The 23,813-nt window shown below is 41.4% G+C and overlaps 1 protein-coding gene across 1 annotated transcript; it reads left to right on the plus strand.

The window, feature by feature from the left end:
* Window positions 1-55: 55 nt before the first annotated feature.
* Window positions 56-22,887, plus strand: LOC119362738 (transcription-associated protein 1-like). The gene is made up of 36 exons (XM_037627990.1): window positions 56-236; window positions 802-1,529; window positions 1,603-1,731; window positions 1,813-1,898; window positions 2,477-2,585; window positions 3,272-3,367; window positions 4,344-4,406; window positions 4,487-4,546; window positions 5,625-5,693; window positions 5,820-5,901; window positions 6,009-6,061; window positions 6,228-6,290; window positions 6,369-7,598; window positions 8,413-9,405; window positions 9,495-9,830; window positions 10,294-10,552; window positions 10,904-11,126; window positions 11,680-12,079; window positions 13,156-13,305; window positions 13,399-13,620; window positions 13,702-13,923; window positions 14,016-14,666; window positions 14,991-15,251; window positions 15,373-15,729; window positions 16,390-16,793; window positions 16,868-17,297; window positions 17,450-18,751; window positions 18,841-19,101; window positions 19,185-19,475; window positions 19,576-20,010; window positions 20,276-20,707; window positions 20,873-21,151; window positions 21,275-21,677; window positions 21,789-21,937; window positions 22,111-22,317; window positions 22,414-22,887. The coding sequence occupies exons 1-36, from the start codon at window positions 173-175 to the stop codon at window positions 22,531-22,533; spliced, it is 11,619 nt and encodes a 3,872-aa protein (XP_037483887.1). The 5' UTR covers window positions 56-172; the 3' UTR covers window positions 22,534-22,887.
* The last annotated feature ends 926 nt before the right edge of the window (window positions 22,888-23,813 follow it).

Below are 23,813 nucleotides of genomic sequence, written 5' to 3' on the forward strand. Positions count from 1 at the left end.
CGGAAAGATCGAACGCGCGCCCTCCTCCGCCGCTCCCCACCCTCCCCGCCCCTCAGTCGGCGGCGGCGGCGCCGGGATCGTCCCCTCCGGGCGCCGCAGATCCCCAAAACCCTAAGCCCTGGCGCGGTAGGGTTTGTCGTCCGCGCGTCCTCCAAGCGGGGCTGGGGCCGCCATGGCGCCCATCAACAGCTCCAACATGGAGATGCACTCGCAGAGGCTCTTCGAGCCCGACCTACGTACGCCCCCGCGTCCCCCTCCCCCCCATGCCCTGTTTATCTGTTTTCTTGTATGTGCTGGCCACCGCGTCAATTTTGCAGCCGTGCTTGCGCGACGCGCTCGCGATTTCACCCGGGGGGCGGCGGATCGTATGTAGTTTGCCCGCCCATTGTTTCCTCGCAACCTTTTGTTTGTTTGTTTGCAGTTAGACTGTCGCTCTTGCAGTCCTGTTTACCTTACTGAATCTCCGCATTCCCCTTCTGGTGCATTTAAGTCTGTATCTTCTTTATATGGTGTGGATTAAATTTAATTAGAGGTATATTGCTCCCCAATGTACAATTTTGTAGTGTCAGGTTTCCGCTGCGTGGAACCGAATGAAGCTGCTCCATGTTTTTCTTAATTAATCTAGCATGTAGTTCTCCATCGTAGAATTTTGTCAAACGGCCTGCTCTCCAATTTCCTGTCGAAATTCACCATAAAGGAGTAAAGGAAACCTTTTTTTGTTCAATCCCAAGTTGCAAATTTTGAAAGCCATAATACTTTCTCTGGAGTTGCCTAATCATCAGTTTGTTGACTATTTTGCAGCTGTGCAAGTCCGGCTGCAGCTCGTGATGGAAGTTCGGGACAGCCTGGAGATGACACATACTCCGGATTACCTCAACTTCCTTCGATGCTACTTCAGGGCCTTCTCAGCCATCCTGAGCACCTACACCTCACCACAGGCCACCGAAAACGCTGAGCACAAGCTGCGCAATGTGGTGATCGAGATCCTCAACCGGCTTCCGCACAGTGAGGTGCTACGACCCTTTGTGCAGGATCTTCTCAAGCTCTCTCTCCGTGTGCTGACACAGGACAATGAGGACAATGCCCTTCTTGCCATTCGAATCGTATTTGACCTTCTCCGCAACTTCCGCCCTACTGTTGAGGCGGAGGTCCAGCCATTTCTTGATTTTGTTGTTGCAATATACCGCAACTTCAAATTTACTGTCAAGCATTTCTTCGATAACCCCAATGCCAGTGCCAATGTCATTCCCCCCGTGTCCAATCAGCATTTGGACCCCACTGCCGATGGCCCAGGCATGTTGGCAGTGCCAAGTGGTGGACAACTCAATCCAAGCGCACAGTCTTTCAAGATAGTTACCGAGAGCCCTCTTGTGGTGATGTTCCTCTTTCAGTTGTATGCCAAGCTGGTGCAGACAAATATCCCGTTCTTATTGCCACTCATGGTGGAAGCAATTGCTGAGAACGGGCCAGACAAGGTGCCGCCTCACCTGAAGACGCCCTTTGTTGAGTTAAAGGGTGCACAAGTCAAGGTAGGGCTTAGTTCACTATACTTCCGTTGCCTTGCCTGTGGAGTTCTTAACTGATTGATGGTTTGTGCTGCAGACATTGTCGTTTCTGACGTACCTGCTAAAAAGCAACGCAGATTATATAAAGCCATATGAGAACAGTATATGCAGCAGTATTGTGAAATTGCTTGTTACATGCCCCGCAGACTCAGTCTCCATAAGAAAGGTTACTATGACTTGCAAACTCCCTTAGTTAGGTGCTGCATCATGCATTATTTTTAAAACACTTCCATTTATGTAATTCCAGGAGCTGCTAGTTGGGCTGAAGCAAGTTCTCAACACTGAATACAGGCGTGGGCTGTTTCCCTTGATTGACACACTTCTTGATGAAAGGTAAATAAACCATTTCACTTCTTGAATGCTCACTACCATATTTTGTTCCATGATTTTTAAATGCGGAGGCAAGATGGTTTACCAAGCTGTGTGCTAGCTAGCTATTGATCTGATGTCATAACTCATGACCACCTGTTTCTTTCGGTGTTTCCTTTCGAAGTTACTTTTAGAGGGCTGAATATTTCTAGATATAGTCCAAATAAACATGGTCGCATAAACTCCTTTTCATTGAAGACAAGGAAAGCAGTTGGAAACTAAAGAATTATAAAAAATCACCCCCTCCCTTGATTTGGATTGGTTTGAACTCTTCAATTTTAGTTTGTAGAAAATCGCTGTAAAACTGTAAGCAGAGAAATACCATATCCACCGAGCTGTCAATGAGGCACTATGTGTTATGCTGAGCTTATCCTTCTTTTCTTATGGTTGCTGTGTTATAACTCAACTGTGTACATGGTAATCTTATGTCATTTATGTCCTGTTATGGATATTGGAGCACTTGATTGCTTGCTTTTTTGCCTGTCATGCGTTATTCTTGGTTTCAGACAAGTTTTAACTCTTGATGATTGCTTGTCTTCCAGGGTTTTGGTTGGCACAGGGCGAGTTTGTATCGAGACATTAAGGCCGCTTGCTTATACCCTTCTTGCAGAGTTGGTGCATTATGTTCGAGGAGACCTTTCCCTTCCGCTGGTTGATCTTATTCTTTAACTCTAGCATGTCAATCTTGTTACGTTAAAATATCTATTTTATTTCACAAGATCACAAATTTGGCACTGCTCAGTCAGAGGGCATGTCTGGCTTATGTCCAAAACATACGTTACCAACATTTTGGGTATGGCCTAATTTTTGGTCATTGTTTGGATGCTTACCAATATTTTGACATGCCTTGCTCCTATGCCTATTTTAGTTTTTTTTTCTTGCCAACATTGGCCAAATCATGGGCACGAGAAACCATGGCCAAAATTTTGGCCAGGTAGTAGAATTTCTGTTTGGTAGACTTGGGCTTATAAAATCAAACGCACCCATAATTTCTGCAGTTCCATAGATTTTAGAGGGAGAACTACTATCTTATTTGCTCATTGTAAACACCATCAATATAAAGGCTTAGACAGCTAGTTGTTTCATTGATTAGGTGCTTTGTCAGATGTTTCTTCTGCTAGCTGTAACACAGATACAAGTATCTACGAGAGCAAAGATTAGGTGCTTTGTCAGATGTTTCTTCTGCTAGCTGTAACACAGATACAAGTATCTAATTTTCCTTGTTCAGCAAAGATTATGCAAGTATCTACAAGAGCAGACTTTTGCTTTGTTCTACTATATTCATGACTGAGTTTTGGGGATGTTTATACTAAAGCAGTAACTTCACTTTTGTGCAGTTGTCACGGATCATCTATTTGTTCTCTCGGAATATGCATGATTCTTCGTTAACTCTCGTAATTCATACGACGTCTGCCCGTCTAATGCTTAATCTGGTATGCGTACTATTCTTCCTTTCTTTAGTATAAAAAATGGCATTTACCAAGGATTTCAAATCATATTGGCTGCTGGAGGCAGGCGTCAGTGGGCTTAACCAGGCCAGCTGGACTTAGGTGGGTGTTTGGAAGGAGTGGAAAGGAGGGGATAAGAGGGGGATAGGGGAGGAAGCGAGTGAAGTCACTGCCACCGTCACATCCGTTCCACGATAGTGGAGTAGCAGATCTTTAAAAAAAAATCCTTGAACATAGACCTTGAACTTGGGCTCGATCTCAATCATGGCTTTGCTGGCCTATGATGATGATGTCAGGATATGATGGTTGCCTGCCAACGATCACCTCTATCATCGAGTCTCCTCTCTACCTATTGTTATGTGTTCTGTGGCGGTGGCCTGCTGGGAGGGAAAATACATACGAAAAAAAGCAAGAGCTATCCCCTAACATCGCCAGATGGTCCAAACAATCACTCCTGCTACATTTTTGTGTTATTTCTTTTCCCATTCCCATTCCTTTTTCTTTTCTCTTCTCTTCTCCAAATATGCTTATCCTATATTATGTACTCCCTCCATCCCATAATGTAAGACGTTTTTTGACACTACGTGTAGTGTCAAAAAACACCTTACATTATGGGACTGAGGGAGTACCTTAAATTTTACATTAGGTAACCTTGGATGCTATGTCTCCTAACGTCCTACCAAAATGGTGTATTTATTAAATAAAGTACTTGGTATCGTTTATTGTTTGTATTTGCACTGTCTACCTCTCGCTGAAGATGACCCTATGCACTTTGTTGTCCTGGTGCCCTGGGGTCGCCGTGATTTTCCAGATTGCCGAGATAACTCTAGTGACTTGTACATTACTTTTGTTGTTGAGTTTTTCCGTCTGTAATTCAATATTCATGCATTACCATAAAGCTAGACAGTAGTTTTAGTGAAGCTAGCGTTTGTAAACCGCTATTTTTCTGGTACCACTCTAGGTCGAGCCCATATATGAAAAAGGTGTTGACCAGCAAAGCATGGATGAAGCACGAGTATTGTTGGTAAGAATTGTTTGTTCATAATGCACACATCAAAGATTACTTTTTTCTTTAACAAATACTCCTGATTGGCCAATCACCAGGGGCGCATATTGGATGCATTTGTTGGGAAATTTAGGACACTGAAGCGCACAATTCCTCAGGTATATGGAAACTTCAGAATCTTTCTTCAATCCATTGGCACATTATATACACATGTCCACATTGGTTGGGTATTGCATTGCAATAATTCAAACTGCAAAACTACAGTACACAGCTATAAAACATAGGCAATAATGCTGCTATGTTCCAAAACAATGGGGCAGTTCTGCTCAGCTGAATCCCTGCAAGGTCTGTATGGAATGGAGTACGAGCTAGCTGTGTGAATTTCTAATGCAAATGTGTGTAGGAATGCGTTGGTAGTCTTGGTCCCTCTAATTTTTTGGTATGCAATTTATGTTCCACCCATATTAACTGTCGCTCAAACGAATGTATCTAGCACTGAAATATGGGACGGAGGGAGTACAAGTATACAACTATATACACAACAGAAGATTCATATTATCAGTGTCTCTAGCAGAAATCTACTTTCCATTCGGAATTTCCAAGGCCAAAGTGCAGGCCTTTTTTGCGTTGCAGTAAAGTAGCTATCATAAGATCTGCTCACTCTGCTAGTTACCGGCATGATATATTCTCCCTGCTGTCATTGCCTATCCACACGATATGTTTCTATTTGGCGGCATGCTTTACTTTGCCTGTTAAATATCCACAAAAGCAGGTGATGAGGTAGGAATAGCATGGAGAATAATGTTGTCTAGTACTCCTAATTGTTAAGGTGATGAGGTAGGAAAAGTAGGGTTGGCCTAAGGGCTCTGCTCACTCTGGCTAGGAGATAAGGTTTCTCATGTAGCTTTGTGTGATTGGCTGGGTGCCCTGTCTTGTTTGTATCTACATGTTTTACATATTTCCATCTTGTCCTGCAACAGAACATATCAGTTCTTAAGATTTCTATTATGAACAACAATGAAAGGTAGCTATCATTTACTTCAATTTCAGCTTCTTTATACATGAGAACTGAAAATGTAATGGTAGATTCATGTTGTGCTTATTAGTTACTAATATGTGTATCTCATGATCTACTTTTGAGCCATAGTACTTAAATTGGCTTTCAAGCACCCATTATTACTGCGTCATTTCCATTTAGTGCTTTATATTATGTTACCTTACTCTTGTTCTCTGTAGTTGCTTGAAGAAGTTGAGGAAGGGAAGGAACGTCCAAATTTGAGAATGAAGCTCGAAGTCCCATTGCAGGTGTGTTTTATGTGATACAGCTGAACCTGATAAACCAAGCAACCATGAAATATAATTAGGTGTGTTTTATGTGATACAGCTGCTGCTTTGTTGTTGTTTATTAAACCATTTTGACATTTATTGCAGACTGTGTTGAATTTGCAACCACCCTTGGAGTATACGAAGGAGGTTAATGATTACAAAAGTCTGATAAGGACACTCGTAATGGGTATGCATTTTGATATACAGTATTCACACCATTCAAAGTTTTTAAGCGATGACATGCATCTTGTGGCTACACGTCTGAACTATCAATTTTCATATTGAACACACCAGGAATGAAGACAATAATTTGGAGTATAACCCATGCTCATTGGCCACGCCCACAGGTATTATGGACTCTCTGATTTGCTAAATACTCCCTCCGTCCCAAAATGTAACAAGTGTAAAAAATGGTCTTACATTTTGGGACGGAGGGAGTAGTAAATTTGGCCGCTTGTCATTTTCTTTGTGCTCTAGTCCTTAAGTTCTTATATCCTATCATGTGTTGTGCAGCAACAGAATCAGCAATCTGCTAATTTGTCAGTTCAACCCTTCAGGGGATTGCGGGAGGATGAGGTACATCACTCTGTCCGAACCTCTTTTCCTCTTGGTTTGATTTGAGTTTTTGTAATAAATCTTGACCATCTATTCTAGGTGCGGAAGACTTCAGGTGTTCTAAAATCTGGTGTTCACTGTTTAGCTCTATTTAAGGAGAAAGATGAAGAGAGGGACATACTGCAATGTTTTTCACAAATGCTAGCTATAATGGAAGCTCGTGATATCATGGATATGTTTTCCTTCTGCATGCCGGACCTCTTTGATTGCATGATAACCAACAACCAGCTTTTACACATATTTTCTTCCCTTCTGCAAGCTCCGAAGGTTCTTCGGCCCTTCACAGATGTATTGATTAATTTCCTTGTTAGCTCGAAGCTTGATGCTCTGAAACAACCAGATTCACCTGCAGCAAAGCTTGTCTTGCAACTTTTCCGCTTCTTGTTTATTGCTGCCGCAAAGGCTCCAGAAAGCTGCGAACGCACTCTTCAGCCACATGTGCCAGTAATAATGGAAGTTTGCATGAAGAGTGCCACTGAAGTTGAGAAACCTCTTGGTTATATGCACCTTCTCCGTAGCATGTTCCGTGCATTGAACAGTGCTAAATTTGATTCATTGATGCGTGATCTTATTCCATCTCTTCAACCTTGCCTCAATTTGTTACTCTCGATGCTTGATGGGCCAACAACTGCAGATATGCGGGACTTGATTCTGGAGCTTTGCCTGATATTACCTGCCCGTTTGAGTTCGTTGCTACCTCACATTCCTCGTTTGATGAAACCTCTTGTTCTTGCTCTGAAAGGGAATGATGATCTTGTGAGCTTAGCTCTTTGTACACTTGAATTTTGGATTGATAGCCTTAATCCTGATTTTCTGGAACCTAGCATGGCCAGTTTAATGTCTGAGGTCATTCTTGCTTTATGGTCTCACTTAAGGCCCCTTCCCTACAAATGGGGTACAAAGTCCTTGGAACTTTTAGGTAAGCTAGGCGGTCGAAACAGGCGATTTCTGAAGGAGCCCCTAGCACTTGAATGCAAAGAAAATCCGGAACATGGACTTCGTTTAGTTCTGACTTTTGAGCCTGCAACACCATTTTTAGTTCCTCTGGACAGATGCATACATTTTGCTGTTGGTGCTGTTATGCAAGGTAATGGTATGGAAGCTTTCTACAGGAAACAGGCTCTTCAGTTTATTCGAGTATGCTTGAACTCTTTGTTAAATTTGAGGGAAAATGTACCCGCGGAGGGTGTGAGCTCTGGAGTTCTTGGGCATCTGCTCATTTCTTCATTAGATCCCTCAAGGCGTCGCAACGATGCTTCAGATATGAAGGTTGGTATACTATTTAAGGCTCCCCTCAAGTCATCCTGTGTATACTATTGAGCACTAGCATTAAATATTAATATGCACTCCCCCCTTTCTCCTCTTGATGTCCTTTAGAATGCATGAGTCTACTACTCCCTCCGTCCCATATTAATTGTCCCTCAAATGGTTGTATCTAGACGTATTTCAATGCTAGATACATACGTTTGAGCGACAATTAATATGGGAAGGAGGGAGTAATAAACTAAAAGCCACTATTAATAATTATCATTTTGAATTAGTAATTTCTACTAAACTAACCTACAAGTGAATGCATCTTCATTCTTCGGATTATACTGGGCCTTTTATCATTGCCAAGTTGGCACATGTGATTTTTGGGCTGCATGCAGTATCTGCACTTCTGATTGTAGCTAACTGCAACTAGGTGTTTAATAAGGTGTTGTCACACTGGCAATGCTATGCATATACTCCCTCCGTTCCAAAATATTTGTCTTTCTAGGCATTTCAAATGAACACAACATACGGATGTATGTAGACATATTTTAGAGTGTAGATTCACTCATTTTGCTCTGTACGTAGTCACTTGTTGAAATCTCTAGAAAGACAAATATTTCGGAACGGAGGGAGTAGATGTTTTAGATTCCTATTTGCAGATCTGTTGATCACTTAGCCTTAAGTTTTAGTGATCCATGTCCAAAGCAAAATGTCATAGATTAGTGGTAATTGATTCTGGACTTGGAACCATAGTTTTTTTTTTGGCCTCTGTGTTCTAGCCATCTTATTGTTTCTTACTGGTGCTTCCCTTTATTTTATCTGTTTTTAGGGAGATTTAGGTGTGAAGACAAAGACACAGTTATTGGCAGAAAAATCTGTTTTCAAGGTTTTGCTTGTAGCCATCATCGCCGCTAAAGCTGATACCAGTCTTCAAGATGAGAAGGATGACTTTGTTGTTGATATATGCCGGCATTTTGCTATACTTTTCCATGTTGATTCGTCATCGTCCAATCAATCTGGATTTGGGCAGCCAATTGGTTCGTCCCTCTCATCTAGCATCACCATGGGGTCTAGACCAAGAAGCACCACATCATCTAATCTCCGGGAGTTGGACCCTTTAATATTTTTGGATGCATTAGTTGAAGTTCTATCTAGTGAAAACCGTCAACATGCAAAAGCTGCTCTATCTGCTTTGAATACTTTCGCTGAGACACTAATCTTTCTCGCACGGATGAAACACACTGGTGTGCTAAGAGGAGGCCCAAGCACTCCTATGCTTGTTTCTAGTCCATCTTTGAATCCAGTATATTCTCCTCCCCCGAGTGTGCGGGTTGCCGTGTTTGAGGAACTATTGCCCCGATTATTGCACTGTTGTTATGGTAGCACGTGGCAAGCTCAGATGGGTGGTGTAATAGGCCTTGGAGCATTGGTTGGTAAAGTGTCTGTGGAAACCCTATGTATCTTTCAGGTCAGAGTTGTACGTGGACTTATATATGTTCTTAAGAGGCTTCCAGTGCATGCAAACAAAGAGCAGGAGGAGACAAACCATGTCCTAACACAAGTGTTACGGGTAGTAAACAACGCAGATGAAGCAAACAGTGAACCCCGCAGACAAAGTTTTCAGGGAGTTGTTGAGTTTCTTGCTTTTGAGCTGTTTAACCCCAATGCTTCAATTGTTGTGAGAAAGAATGTGCAGGCATGCTTATCACTGCTTGCAAGTAGGACTGGCAGTGAAGTCTCTGAATTGCTCGAGCCTTTGTATCTACCATTGCTTCAGCCTCTGATTTCACGACCTCTGCGTTCGAAGAACGTTGAGCAACAGGTTTCCTTGGATTTCTAACCTTTTACTCATCCAGACTAAACTTTTACAATATCAGTTGATAGATTTCTTTTCTTTTCTTTTTGTCACAGGTGGGTACTGTTACAGCCCTGAACTTCTGTCTAGCACTAAGACCACCTCTTCTGAAGTTGTCGCCTGAGCTCGTCAATTTTTTGCAAGAAGCACTGCAAATTGCAGAGGCTGATGAAACAGTATGGGTCACCAAGCTGATGAATGCCAAAATAGTCATGACATGGAATAAACTAAGAACTGCATGCATTGAACTGCTCTGTACTGCGATGGCTTGGGGAGATCTGAAAGCTCCAATTCACAGTGAATTGCGGGCAAAGATTATCTCAATGTTTTTCAAGTCTCTGACATGTAGGACAACTGAAATTGTCAATGTTGCCAAGGAGGGACTTCGTCAGGTAACGTTTATCTGCAGTTATGTTTTGTTATATTGACACTTTGCGATGGAAATCAGAATATTTGCTAATTCTTAGCCTTTTGTTTCTTAATCTCTGCTTTACTACTCCCTCCGTCTAGGTGAGTAAGTCATTTTAGGTTGTGCACCGTGACCAAGGAGGAGGGGAAAACAAGAAAACTTAATGTTCATTTGTTAATTAATAGCATTGCATGCAATGAACTAATCACTGCATGTCGTGTTTGGTAGTCTCAAGTTATTAAAAGCATGCACACCTTACTTCTCTTATTGGTTGATATGTCAAGAAACAAGAAACGAGGTAGAATTTAATGCACCGCGCCTAAGTGTTTTGGGATTATTTGGTTTTCGTAAGATGACTTACACACCTAGACGGAGGGAGTAATAACTATTTCAACATAAAAAATGTTTTCCATGTGTTTTGTTCTCACTTGTAATTGCATTTATAGGTTGTTCAGCAACAGAGGATGCCAAAAGATCTTTTACAGAGTAGCTTAAGGCCCATCTTAGTTAACTTAGCACAGACAAGGAGTCTCACCATGCCATTACTCCAAGGATTGGCCCGTCTGCTTGAATTACTGTCAAATTGGTTCAATGTAACTTTGGGTGCAAAGTTATTGGATCACTTGAAAAAATGGCTGGAGCCAGAGAAGCTTGCCCAGAGTCAAAAATCTTGGAAAACTGGAGATGAACCAAAAATAGCTGCAGGTGACATATTTTGCTATGTTCCTTCATCATGTATTCTATTTCTCTCAAATAGGATATTGTGTGTGGGAAGGATTACATGCCACTCTACATTTATAAACCATATTTTATTGTACAACATTTGGTCACAAGACTTAACTAACTTTGTGAGTTGTGACATATTTTACATGAACCTACTTAGATATAGATGATTATAATCTTCATTGAGAAATATCCGATTCATTTAAAAATAGTGATCCAATGTGAAGTCATCCTTGTATTGTTTGGCAAAATCGTGTTGTCCTCATTCCTAACTTTTCTTTTGCTTGGTAGTTTTATATGGTCTTATGTAATGTTTTTTCTTTGCTTGGGCAGCTATGATTGAGCTTTTTCACCTTCTCCCTGCGGCGGCGAGCAAGTTCTTGGATGACCTTGTCACCTTGGTAATAGATTTGGAGAGCGCACTTCCTGAAGACCAATTTTATAGTGAAATCAACAGCCCGTACCGTGCTCCACTCTCCAAGTTTTTGAACCGCTATGCTGTGGAGGCTGTGGACTATTTTCTTGCTCGATTAAGTCATCAAAAGTATTTCAGAAGGTAGACACTTTACCAGATCATGCGTTTATCGATGATGTATGAATAGTACTACTTTGTGCAATAATGGGAAGCTTCAAAAGCACAGTTTAGTACTTCAAAATAACTTGGGTAGATTAATTAACTTCAAAGACTTTTAGCTGGCTTAATCCAGAAATTATTTTTTGGGTTATTATGGATTCATTTTTACATGTGTTTTCAAAACTGTACTTTACCACTGTACCTTCATAATCCAGAGGGAATGACTTTAGGCATTCTGCAAGTGCAATGCACATTTTTTGCAACATATCTCTGAAATTACACCGACCAGGTGATTGAAATAATAGGCTGGTAAAAAATATTATCCCCCAAATCATTCTTCCAGTAGATTGTCGTTATCTTCTGACATCTTGTTGTCCCCTTCAAAGTTATATTGGGAGATATACATATGTGAACAGCCTTTGGTCCTGTGACGTTATCATCTTTGAAATGCACCTCTTGCTCCTATGATTAACATAGGGGTAATTATATTTATCACGTCCAAAAATTGATTAATTCTTCCTTTTTGAAAATACAGGTTTATGTACATAATCTGCTCTGATACTGGGGAATTACGGGATGAACTTGCGAAGTCACCTCAAAAGATACTTGCTAGTGCCTTTTCACAGTTTAACTCTCAGACTGAAGCAGGTGCTGCTCAACTACCATCCTCGGGACCTGGTAATCAGTTGTTGTCCTCGGTAAAGGATGAAGGAGCTGGAGCCACAACCAATAGTTTTACTGTCCAATCTTCATCAAACATGGTTATTGGTTCAGATAGTTATTTCAATGGATTAGAACTTATCTCGACCCTTGTGAAATTGATGCCCGAGTGGCTCCGTGACAACAGGGATGTCTTCGACACATTGCTGCTTGCTTGGAAATCACCTGCAAGAATTGCTCGCCTGCAGAACGAGCAGGAATTGAGTTTACCCCAGGTAGGTGTTTTCACTTTCCACTTACTCCTGATGCCTTTGTACACTGGTCATGTACAACATCTTTGATATTTTGACCGCTGCCTTTCCGGTTTTAACCTTTCTTAATTTTCTGTTTTGTGCATTACTTATATTTAGTTTCCTGCATTCTTTGCTTTGCTTCTGTCATCTTTCTGTGTATCAGATCATATTTGGCTATTAGCTGGACTTTTTTTTCGAATTCTGTATTTTGTTTTCAGATGTTCGTTACTTCAGTTTTGGCCTCTCTTTTTGCAACATCAATTTATGCCACAAGAAAAATAATAATCTGTCGGCAATTTTTGTGCTCCACAGATCCTTCTGAAATGCTACTTCAGTACCCTACCAGTGGTGCAGTTTGACAATCCTAACTTCCTAAGCAATTAGTACGATCATATGGATATTATTTCTGATTTCTGCATTATCTGAATACTCTGCTGCATTGAGGAAATCCATTTTGGCTCTAGGGAGCACATGCTCCTGCGTGCCAAAAATGGACTTTACAAATGTCAATTTTTTTTGAAAAAAAGATGTGTTCATTGTCAAACCCAAATGGTACATGCAAATTTCCAGGGGAAAAACTTAAGCATTTTGACCTGTGCAAAAAAACAAAACAAGTCGAACGCCAAATGTTACAAATTTTGTTTTTTTCACCGACGAAGCACTGCTATCCCATATGGCATGAAAATTGTCAAGCACACTTGCTACACTAATATGAACATCTACGAAATTTTTCAGAATTTTTGAAATTTATTTACTATTTATTTTGATTTTACTGTTCATTAGGGAGCATATGCTCCTGAGAGCCAAAAATCCGCGCACTGAGCTTATTCACTCCGATGCACATACTTCCTCTTGCACTGAGTGCTTATTCACTCCTATGCACATACTTGCTCATAATTGAAGTTTGGTAGTTGAGTTCCTGTTGCAAGACACTTTACTCCTTTGCAACTTATTAATGCTGTGGTAAATATTGTGAGTTACTTTGATCCCTTAGCATATTGCAGATTTGCACATTCTATCCAGATCTTGTTTTTTTAATATATTTGCTTTCTGACCAGGTGATGGAAAGCAAACGGCTCATAAAATGCTTCCTGAATTACTTAAGGCACGACCGTACTGAAGTTAGTGCACTCTTTGATATGCTATCAATATTCTTGTACCGAAGCCGAATAGATTATAGCTTTCTGAAGGAATTTTATGTCATAGAGGTAACCCCATTTCTTGTTTCTAATTCGTGCAAGTTGTTCGCTTGTATTTTCTGAGTGCTTACCATTTCTTACACATTTACATGTTGCATTTAGGTTGCTGAAGGATATGCTCCAAATTTGAAGAAAACTATCCTGACCCACTTTCTGAACATATTCCAACTAAAACAGTATGGGCAAGATCATTTGGTTGTTGCTATGCAGATACTCATTCTTCCAATGCTAGCTCATTCTTTCCAAAACGGACAAAGTTGGGAAGTTGTTGATCCTTCTATAGTTAAAATTATTGTTGACAAGCTTCTTGATCCTCCGGAAGAGGTGAACTATAGTCCACTCCTTAATACATGCCTGGTCTTTTTCTCTTCATGAGGGTAATGGGATTTTTTTTCATGTGTCTAGGTCAGTGCTGAATATGACGAGCCTTTAAGAATAGAACTCCTTCAACTTGCCACATTACTTCTGAAGTATCTTCAGAATGACCTTGTTCACCATCGAAAGGAACTCATAAAGTTTGGCTGGAACCATCTTAAACGTGAAGACAATTCCAGCAAACAGTGGGCCTTTGTGAACGTGTGCCATTTCTTAGAGGCATATCAAGCCCCTGAAAAGATAATTCTACAGGTAGGTTAACATAAATTTCTCCTGTAACAATTGTGCATCGTTATCGTTACCAGCTTATCCAGCAAGCCAGTCTGACCTGTTATATTGCCCAGGTTTTTATTGCTCTATTACGGACATGCCAACCAGAAAATAAGTTGCTAGTAAAGCAAGCTCTTGATATCCTTATGCCTGCTCTGCCTAGAAGACTCCCTCCTGGGGATACTCGCATGCCAATATGGATCAGATACACGAAGAAAATCCTTGTGGAGGAAGGCCATTCTATTCCCAACATGATTCACATATTCCAGCTTATTGTTCGCCATGCAGAACTGTTCTATAGTTGCAGAGCACATTTTGTTCCCCAGATGGTTAACTCTCTTAGTCGTCTTGGATTACCATACAACACAACTGCTGAAAACCGACGTCTTGCAATCGAACTTGCTGGATTGGTAGTGGCGTGGGAGAGACAGAGGCAGAGTGAAATGAAAGTTGTGCAGGAAAGTGAGAGCCAGAATCAGATTGTTGATATGCTTAGCCCTACTGTTATTGGTGGTGATCCAAAACGCTCTTCAGATGTTCCCATGTTTGCTGATGATCTGAGTAAGAGGGTAAAGGTTGAGCCAGGCTTACAACCTCTTCCTGTGATGTCACCTGGTGGGGCATCCATACCTAATATTGAAACACCAGGATCTTCTGGGCAACCGGATGAGGAATATAAACCCAATGCTGCAATGGAAGAGATGATTATTACTTTCCTTATAAGGGTGATTATCTTTCTTAGTTTTATGCCTTTTGTTTTAAATAACACACTAAGCTGCATCAGTAGATTGTGTGCGTTAAAATGATAATTTTCTTTCAAAATACGTGCATGTGTCTAAGGTATACCTCTTGTTTAGTGGTGTTGTATACTTGCGGCATATATCACAACTTGATAACCTGTGCTTTCTCCCCTTAAGGGGACCTGTGGATTAGCTGGCTCATTGCTCTTTTGTCATATAGCACTATAAACAATCAGCATGTCCACGTCACATTTTGTATTTGGTTTGAAGTAGTGGATACTCATATAAATTCATTGATTTGGAGAATAGGTGTCACTGGTGATTGAACCCAAGGAAAAAGAATCTAGTTCAATGTACAAGCAAGCTCTTGATTTGCTGACACAAGCTTTGGAAGTCTGGCCCAATGCCAATGTTAAATTCAATTATCTCGAGAAGCTGCTTGGGAATCTGACACCCTCCCAGTCAAAGGACCCTGCAACGGCGCTTGCACAGGGTCTTGATGTTATGAACAAAGTCTTGGAAAAACAACCCCGCCTCTTCATTCGGAATAACATCAATCATATTTCTCAAGTAAGTTACTTCAGAATTATCTCTCTTCTCTTGACAAGGTCTTCCTTAGATTCCTATTTTTGAGGGGGTTCTAGACAGATGTTTCTAATCTTTGATATGTTCTGTGAATTCTTGTGCTTAGATACTGGAACCTTGCTTCAATAACAAAATGCTGGATGCTGGAAAGTCCCTTTGTTCCTTGCTAAAGATGGTATTCAGCGCTTTTCCACTTGAAGCGGCTACGACACCGCAGGATATAAAAATGTTGTATCAAAGGGTTCAAGATCTCATTCAGAAGCATCTTGCTGCTGTGACAACTCCACAGATAACACTCGAAGCTAGCAATGCTAACTCTATAATAAGCTTTGCACTGTTTGTCCTCAATGCACTTGCAGAAGTACAAAAGAATTTCATTGATCCATTTATTGCGCTGCTTCTTCGTGTCCTGCAACGTCTTGCACGTGATATGGGATCTTCTGCTGGCAGCCATGCCCGACAAGTATGTTGACTTAATTTTGTTATGTTTTTAAACTTACCTTAGTGCACTAATACGCTAACATATTTTGCTGCAAGCAATCTGCATTTTTGATCTCTTATCCTTGGATCTCACTTATCTTTTACTTGTATGACTGTAGCAAACCTTATTATTGATTAATTATATTTGGTGAACTGAATAAACAGTGACATCAAGATAACTTATCTAGGGTGAAACACATGTCACTTTAATTTAGTTGTCCAGCAAACTTTGTCGCATCATGTACCCACATAATACCCCCGTCCGGGTTTATTGGCCCCCTTTGTATTTTGTATACGTTGTATGTCAAAGAGTTTGACCCAAAAATACAAGGGGGACTAATAAACCCAGGCGGAGCTTAGTACATTATTGACTAGTTGTCACTCTACCCTTAATTGTCAGCGCTATAGTCTGTTTCAGTCTCAGCTTCCACTTTGTACCTTAGTTTTCTTTTGGTTATTTTTTTCCTACGACCTACAACTTTTTACATTAGAATTAGAATTACCCATTTAATGACTAAACCTACTATTTGTTATTATTGTTTAACTATGTGGTTTGGTTCCTATTCCATGCACAAATTTTCTGACAAGACTCGGTGAACACTTGTTTGATTAACCTTGGCAATTGACATTGCAATACTTTTAGGGACAGAGGCCTGAAATGGATTCAGCTGTTAGTTCGCGTCCTACTGTGGATTCTACTGTCATATGTAACATGAAGACTGTCCTAAAGCTCATAAGTGAGAGGGTGATGGGCTCTTCTGAGTACAGACGAAATATGGGACAAATACTTCAAACACTTCTTTCAGAGAGAGGCACCGATTCCAGTGTTCTTCTATGCATACTAGACATGATAAAAGCTTGGATTGAGGATGACTACAGACTTGTTTCATCAGCTGGCTCTGTTAGTTCTCTTAACCCAAAAGATATAGTAACTTATCTTCAGAAGTTATCAATGGTTGACAGGAAAAGTTTCTCCTCATCCGCACAAGAAGAATGGGATGCAAAGTATCTGCAGCTTCTTTATTCACTTTGTGGTGATTCTACCAAGTAAGAACATCTCTATGCAGTAAGTTTTTATTAGTAGTTTTTGGTTTCTATTTGATATTTATTTGTTTGTGCAGATATCCATTGGCTTCCAGGCAAGAGTATTTTCATAAAGTTGAGAGACAATACATGCTTGGATTTAGGGCTAAAGATCCAGAAATGAGGAAGCGGTTCTTCAGGCTTTACCATGACTACGTGGGAAAGACGTTATTTGCTAGATTGCAATTTATAATACAGACTCAGGACTGGGAAGCAGTGAGTGATGTTTTCTGGTTGAAGCAAGGCTTGGATCTCATTTTAGCTATATTAGTTGAAAATGAACCAATTTCTCTTGCCTCAAATTCTGCTCGACTTACCCCGCTTACGATAGTGGGTCCAGTTCCAGATCGCATTATCATGCCACAGCAGGTTCCTGATGCTCATGAAAGCTTGGATGGCACTTCCCTGTCATTTGATTCTCTTACGATGAGGCATTCTCAGTTCTTAAATGAAGCAAGCAAGCTTGTGGTAAATACCATTCTAAACTTTCATAGACAGGCTAATCTGGATGGGGCTATGTTTTTATTTAACCCTTTTGCCAGTTTTGCTTGCAAGAAATCTTTGTCTTGAATGTAATCCATGTTAAGAACTAATTCCTTTGTTACCTGTAATTTATGCAGGTGGCAGATGTCATGGCTCCATTGAAAGAACTTGCTTTTGCTGATCCCAATGTTGCTTATCATCTGTGGGTTCTTGTCTTTCCAATTGTTTGGGTTACTTTACAGAAAGATGAACAAGTTGCGCTAGCCAAGCCAATAATTGCACTTCTATCAAAAGACTACCATAAGAGGCAGCAGGGATGCAGGCCTAATGTAGCCCAAGCACTTCTTGAAGGTCTTCATTTGAGCCACCCTCAACCACGCATGCCGAGCGAGCTTATCAAATATATTGGAAAAACTTGCAATGCCTGGCACACTTCAATCGCATTACTTGAGAGTCACATGCTGCTTATGAATGAGGCTAAATGCTCCGAGTCACTGGCGGAGTTATACAGGCTTCTGAATGAGGATGACATGAGGTATGGATTATGGAAGAGAAGATCAATCACTGCAGAAACTAGAGCTGGGCTATCACTTGTCCAGCATGGATATTGGCAGCAGGCGCAAACCCTCTTTTACCAGGCAATGATCAAAGCAACTCAGGGCACATACAATAATACCGTCCCAAAAGCTGAAATGTGTCTGTGGGAAGAACAGTGGTTGTCTTGTGCAACTCAGTTAGGCCAGTGGGAAGTATTGGCTGATTTTGGAAAAGGTGTGGAGAATTATGAGATTCTTTTGGACTGCCTCTGGAAGGCGCCTGACTGGACATATATGAAGGAGCATGTAATTCCGAAAGCTCAAGTAGAAGAGACACCAAAGTTACGCCTGATTCAAGCATTTTTCACTCTTCATGACAAAGGTACTAATGGTGTTGGAGAAGCTGAGAACCTCGTTAGCAAAGGTGTTGAACTCGCACTAGAACAGTGGTGGCAGTTGCCTGAGATGTCTGTGCAGTCCCGAATGCCTCTGCTGCAGCAGTTTCAGCAGTTGGTTGAAGTGAAAGAATCCTCTAAAATACTTCTTGACATTGCAAATGGGAATAAACCAGCTTCAGGGAACTCCGGTGCCAGTTCAAATCACCAGAATTCATTTGCTGATCTCAAGGATATCCTTGAGACATGGAGACTTAGGACTCCTAATGATTGGGACAATACGACTATTTGGTATGACCTGCTCCAATGGAGGAATGAAATGTACAATTCGGTAATAGATGCGTTCAAGGATTTTGGCCAAACAAATCCTCAACTTCATCATCTTGGTTACCGAGACAAGGCTTGGAATGTGAACAAGCTTGCTCACATCACTCGCAAGCATGGTCTTCCTGATGTTTGTGTTACTATACTTGATAAGATGTATGGGCATGCTACAATGGAAGTCCAGGTGACTGTCTCTACCACGAAAAATTTGTATTACTGCACACTCCTCATCCAATGTCTATTTTACTAGTTTGCGTTCTGATCTGATTGCAGGAAGCATTTGTGAAGATATGCGAACAAGCTAAGGCATACTTAGATATGAAAGGCGAACTAGTCAGTGGTCTTAACTTGATCAATAATACCAATTTGGAATTTTTCCCGGTGAAAAATAAAGCAGAAATATTTCGTCTGAAAGGCGACTTCATGTTGAAAATGAATGACTGTGAGAATGCAAATGTTGCGTATTCAAATGCAATCACCCTTTTTAAGCATTTGCCAAAAGGGTGGATTAGCTGGGGAAATTATTGTGACATGGTATGGATATGATCCTCTTTATTAACAATGCCCGTTCAGTTTACAGATTTGTTGAGTAATTATGATTGTGTGCCTTTACGCAGATTTTCAAAGAAACACAAGAAGAGGTTTGGCTTGAGTATGCCGCAAGTTGTTTCTTCCAAGGCGTTAAATATGGAGTTTCGAACTCAAGGAGCCATCTAGCTCGAATTCTCTATCTTCTCAGCTTTGATACGCAAAATGAACCAGTCGGAAGGGCTTTAGATAAATATCTGGAGCAGCTGCCCCATTGGGTTTGGCTTTCTTGGATCCCTCAATTGTTGCTATCATTACAGAGAAATGAAGCTCAACACTGCAAATTGGTTTTGTTGAAGATAGCTCAAGTTTATCCACAGGTAAAATAAATGCTTTAACTTTCTTGTTATTGAACTTCTTGGACTAAAAAAAAGCATATTCTTGTCTCTGGATGTACATATCTGAAAGTTGTTCATGCAGGCCTTGTATTATTGGCTTCGTACATACTTGATGGAGCGGCGTGATGTTGCTACTAAAACTGAAATGGGAAGAAATATGTTGGCTCAGCAGCGCATGCAACAAGCTATGTTGGCAAACAATGCTGCGAATAACAGCAGCGCGGGTGGTAATTTGACTTCTGACAACCAGGTTCATCAGGCCGCCCAGTCAGGTGGTGCTACAGGTTCTCATGAGGGGGGCAACCTCCAAGGACAAGAGGTGGACAGATCTGCTGTTGAAGGTGGTACAAGTACCAGTCATGATCAAGGTCAACAGAGTGCAGAGGGTTCACAAAATGCACTAAGACGTAACAATGGACTTGGCTGGGTCACTTCTGCAGCAAGTGCGTTTGATGCTGCAAAGGATATCATGGAAGCTCTTAGGAGCAAGCATACCAATCTAGCCAACGAACTTGAGGTAAGAAATAACAAAGTAGTTTAATGAGAAGAAGATTATTCATATTGATGTACATATCTCAAAAGCGTGGTAGAGGTGATATATTATTTCTAAACCACTAGCTGTTCTCTAATTATAGAGTAAATAGGTTTGGGCTGTTTGCACATTTTTAAGGAAATTTGTTAAACAATGGCACCTTTTAAAATCGGCAGAAAGCTGTGATGCTTATGTACAATAGTTCGTCTATTATGAAGGTTTATAATCTAATATTTCATGCTTGTTTCAGCTTTTACTGTCTGAAATTGGGTCAAGATTTGTTACTCTTCCTGAGGAAAGACTTCTTGCTGTGGTTAATGCACTGCTTCATCGCTGCTACAAGTATCCAACTGCAACCACAGGCGAGGTTCCGCAATCTCTCAAGAAGGAGCTTTCTGGTGTGTGCAGGGCTTGCTTTTCACAAGATGCTGTTAACAAACACGTTGATTTTGTTAAGGAGTACAAGCAAGATTTTGAGCGTGACCTTGACCCAGATAGTGCTACTACATTTCCATCAACCCTTGCTGAACTTACTGAGAGATTGAAGCACTGGAAGAATATTCTGCAGAGTAATGTTGAGGACAGATTTCCTGCTGTATTAAAGCTAGAGGAAGAAAGTAAAGTACTTAGGGATTTTCATGTTGTTGATGTAGAACTTCCGGGGCAGTATTTTACAGATCAGGTTGGTCCTAAATTCTTTTGAACTATTTCATTCATGTTCTGTTTAGATGAAGATAATGCTCCACATTCTTTTGAAAGTTTTATACTACCCACCAGTTCTTGACTGTACTACTCGCCACACTGGTTATTGTTTGTATTATCTCACTTTGCATTTTTTCTTTTGCAGGAGGTTGCACCTGACCACACTGTCAAGTTGGACAGAGTTGGACCTGATATACCAATTGTCCGGAGGCATGGTAGTAGCTTTCGGCGCCTGACACTTATTGGTTCTGATGGTTCACAGCGCCATTTTATTGTTCAGACATCATTGACGCCGAATGCTCGGAGTGATGAAAGAATGCTGCAGCTTTTCCGTGTGCTAAACAAAATGTTTGACAAACACAAGGAGTCTAGACGTCGCCATCTTGCTATCCATACCCCGATAATTATTCCTGTTTGGTCTCAGGTGAACTAACCCCCCGGCTCTGCCCTATTCTTTACCTGATAATAATCTGTTATCCTGAACTTTTAGGTTCAAGGTAGCATGTAATGAACATGTCTTGACATTGCTGCAATTTATGTTATTCAGGTTCGGATGGTAGAGGATGATTTGATGTACAGCACTTTCCTTGAGGTTTATGAAATCAACTGTGCACGGCATAACAGAGAAGCTGATTCACCTATAACAATTTTTAAAGAGCAGCTAAATCAAGCCATCTCAGGGCAGGTTTCTCCCGAACAAGTGGTGGAACTGCGTTTGCAAGCATACAATGAAATTACTAAAAGTATTGTAAACGATAATATCTTCTCCCAGTACATGCACAAGATTCTGCCAACTGGCAACCACCTTTGGACTTTCAAGAAACAGTTTGCAATCCAAGTGGCTCTGTCCTGCTTCATGTCATACATGTTGCAGATTGGTGGCAGGGCTCCTAACAAAATTCTGTTTGCGAAAAATACTGGGAAGATATTCCAGACTGACTTCCATCCAGGTATTCTTCTTGATGATCATTAATCTTTCTTTTCGAGGGACAATAATCAATCTATGTAAATATGGCATGTGGAACTTGATCACTCACATTTGATAATTTTCTTTTTTGCAGCTTATGATCCAAATGGATTGATTGAGTTCAATGAGCTAGTTCCATTTAGGCTGACACGCAACATGCAAGCTTTCTTCTCAAATTTTGGCGTTGAAGGTCTCATCGTTTCTGCCATGTGTTCTGCTGCCCAGTCTGTGGTTTCACCTAAAGTGAGTATTTCCACCCACCATAGGTGATTCTTGTAGGATATATTCTCTAAGACTAAAGAGTAGATAGGATCTTATCTTGGTACCGACTCTGCTTGAAGATTCATTATAGGGTGCATCTATTTAGTTTTATTGCATGTGCCACATGTTGAGATTGCTACTATTATGATTTTCAGCAAACCCAACACATATGGCATCATCTGGCTATGTTTTTCCGCGACGAGCTGCTATCTTGGTCATGGAGAAGGCCGCTTGGCATTCCGTCTGTTCCAGTTGCCGCTGGAATGATCAACCCATTGGATTTCCAGCAAAAGGTTATACACAATGTGGATCACGTCATCAACCGTATCAAATCCATATCACCACATTATCTTGCTGACGAGGTATGCAGTTTCTTGAAGATGCTTTTTGCGTGCCGCTTGATCATTGCAGACAACATTTAAGTTGTGCGATCTCTGACCATACTCTTGGTTTTTCAGGAGGAGAGCACAACAGAACCGCCCCAGTCTGTCCAAAGAGGCGTTACAGAACTGGTGGAATCGGCGCTATCTTCGAGGAACCTGTGCATGATGGATCCGACGTGGCACCCGTGGTTCTGAGGGATGCGAATCACATTTTGTAGCCTAATGAGCAAGTAGTGTCTCCCTAGTTAATATCTCCTGTAGTCCTGTGAATATAACCTTATGTAGCAGAACCGGTCCGCTAGTTTGTATCGTGTTCGTGTAGATAAAGGAGGAAGCTGGGGTTGCAGCTCTGTTTTCCTGCCGGTATTGACATAGTCTGATTTTGTTGGTTTAGCTGGGCAGCATGAATGAACCAACGGTAACATGTCCAATTTCGAAACTGAGACATGACTCCTAGAGAATGAGATTCAACAAATAATTGTTGTGACTTTCGTCATAATTGTGGCAGACGAATCCTGTCTCTTGGATGTTGCACCATGTATTCTCTTTCTTGCAGACTGTCTTTACAAACTTGGGCTGTGCTCCCTTCGCCCGCGTTTGATCCTTTCGTTTCGAGAGAAAGTTTGACCATACATATACATGTAACACCCCCTCTGTTCCTAAGTCTTTGTAGAGTTTCTACTATGAACTTCCTAAATATAAGTCTTTGTAGAGATTCTACTATAAACTAGGTACGGATGTATATAGGTGCATTTTAAATATGGATTCATGTATATAGATGCATTTTAAATATGGAGTCTCGAAATGGTCGAGACATAAAGATTGATATATTGGACAACTATATTTGGACGCCGAAATGGTTCCGAGTGAGTTCGGGCATATACCGGAGTACCGGGAGGTTACCGGAACCGCCCGGGAGGTATATGGGCCTTATTAGGCCATAGTGGGAGAGAGGAGAAGGGAGCAAAGGAGGGGGCACCCCCCAAGCTCAATCCGAATTGGAGGGGGGTCGGCCTCCCTTTCCTTCCTCCTTCCTCCTCCTTCCTTCTCTCCTAATCCAACTAGGGAAGGGGGGGGGGGAGACTCCCCTTGGGGCGCGCCTAGGAGGCCGGCCTCTTTCCCTCCACTCGTTTATATACGGGGTGGGGGCACCCCATAGACACACAAGTTGATCATTGATCTCTTAGTCATGTGCGGTGCCCCCCTCCACCATAATCCACCTTGGTCATATCGTTGCAGCGCTTAGGCGAAGCCCTGTCCTGATAACTTCATCATCACCATCATCACACCGTCATGCTGACGAAACTCTCCCTCGACACTCTGCTGGATCGTGAGTTCGTGGGACGTCACCGAGCCGAACATGTGCAAATTGCGGAGGTGCCATGCTTTCGGTACTAAGATCGGTCGAATCGTGAAGACGTATGAATACATCAACCGCGTTGTCATAACGCTTCCGCTTATGATCTATGAGGGTA

Source organism: Triticum dicoccoides, chromosome 2B (genome assembly GCF_002162155.2).
Source record: "Triticum dicoccoides isolate Atlit2015 ecotype Zavitan chromosome 2B, WEW_v2.0, whole genome shotgun sequence".
Lineage (NCBI taxonomy): Eukaryota > Viridiplantae > Streptophyta > Magnoliopsida > Poales > Poaceae > Triticum > Triticum dicoccoides.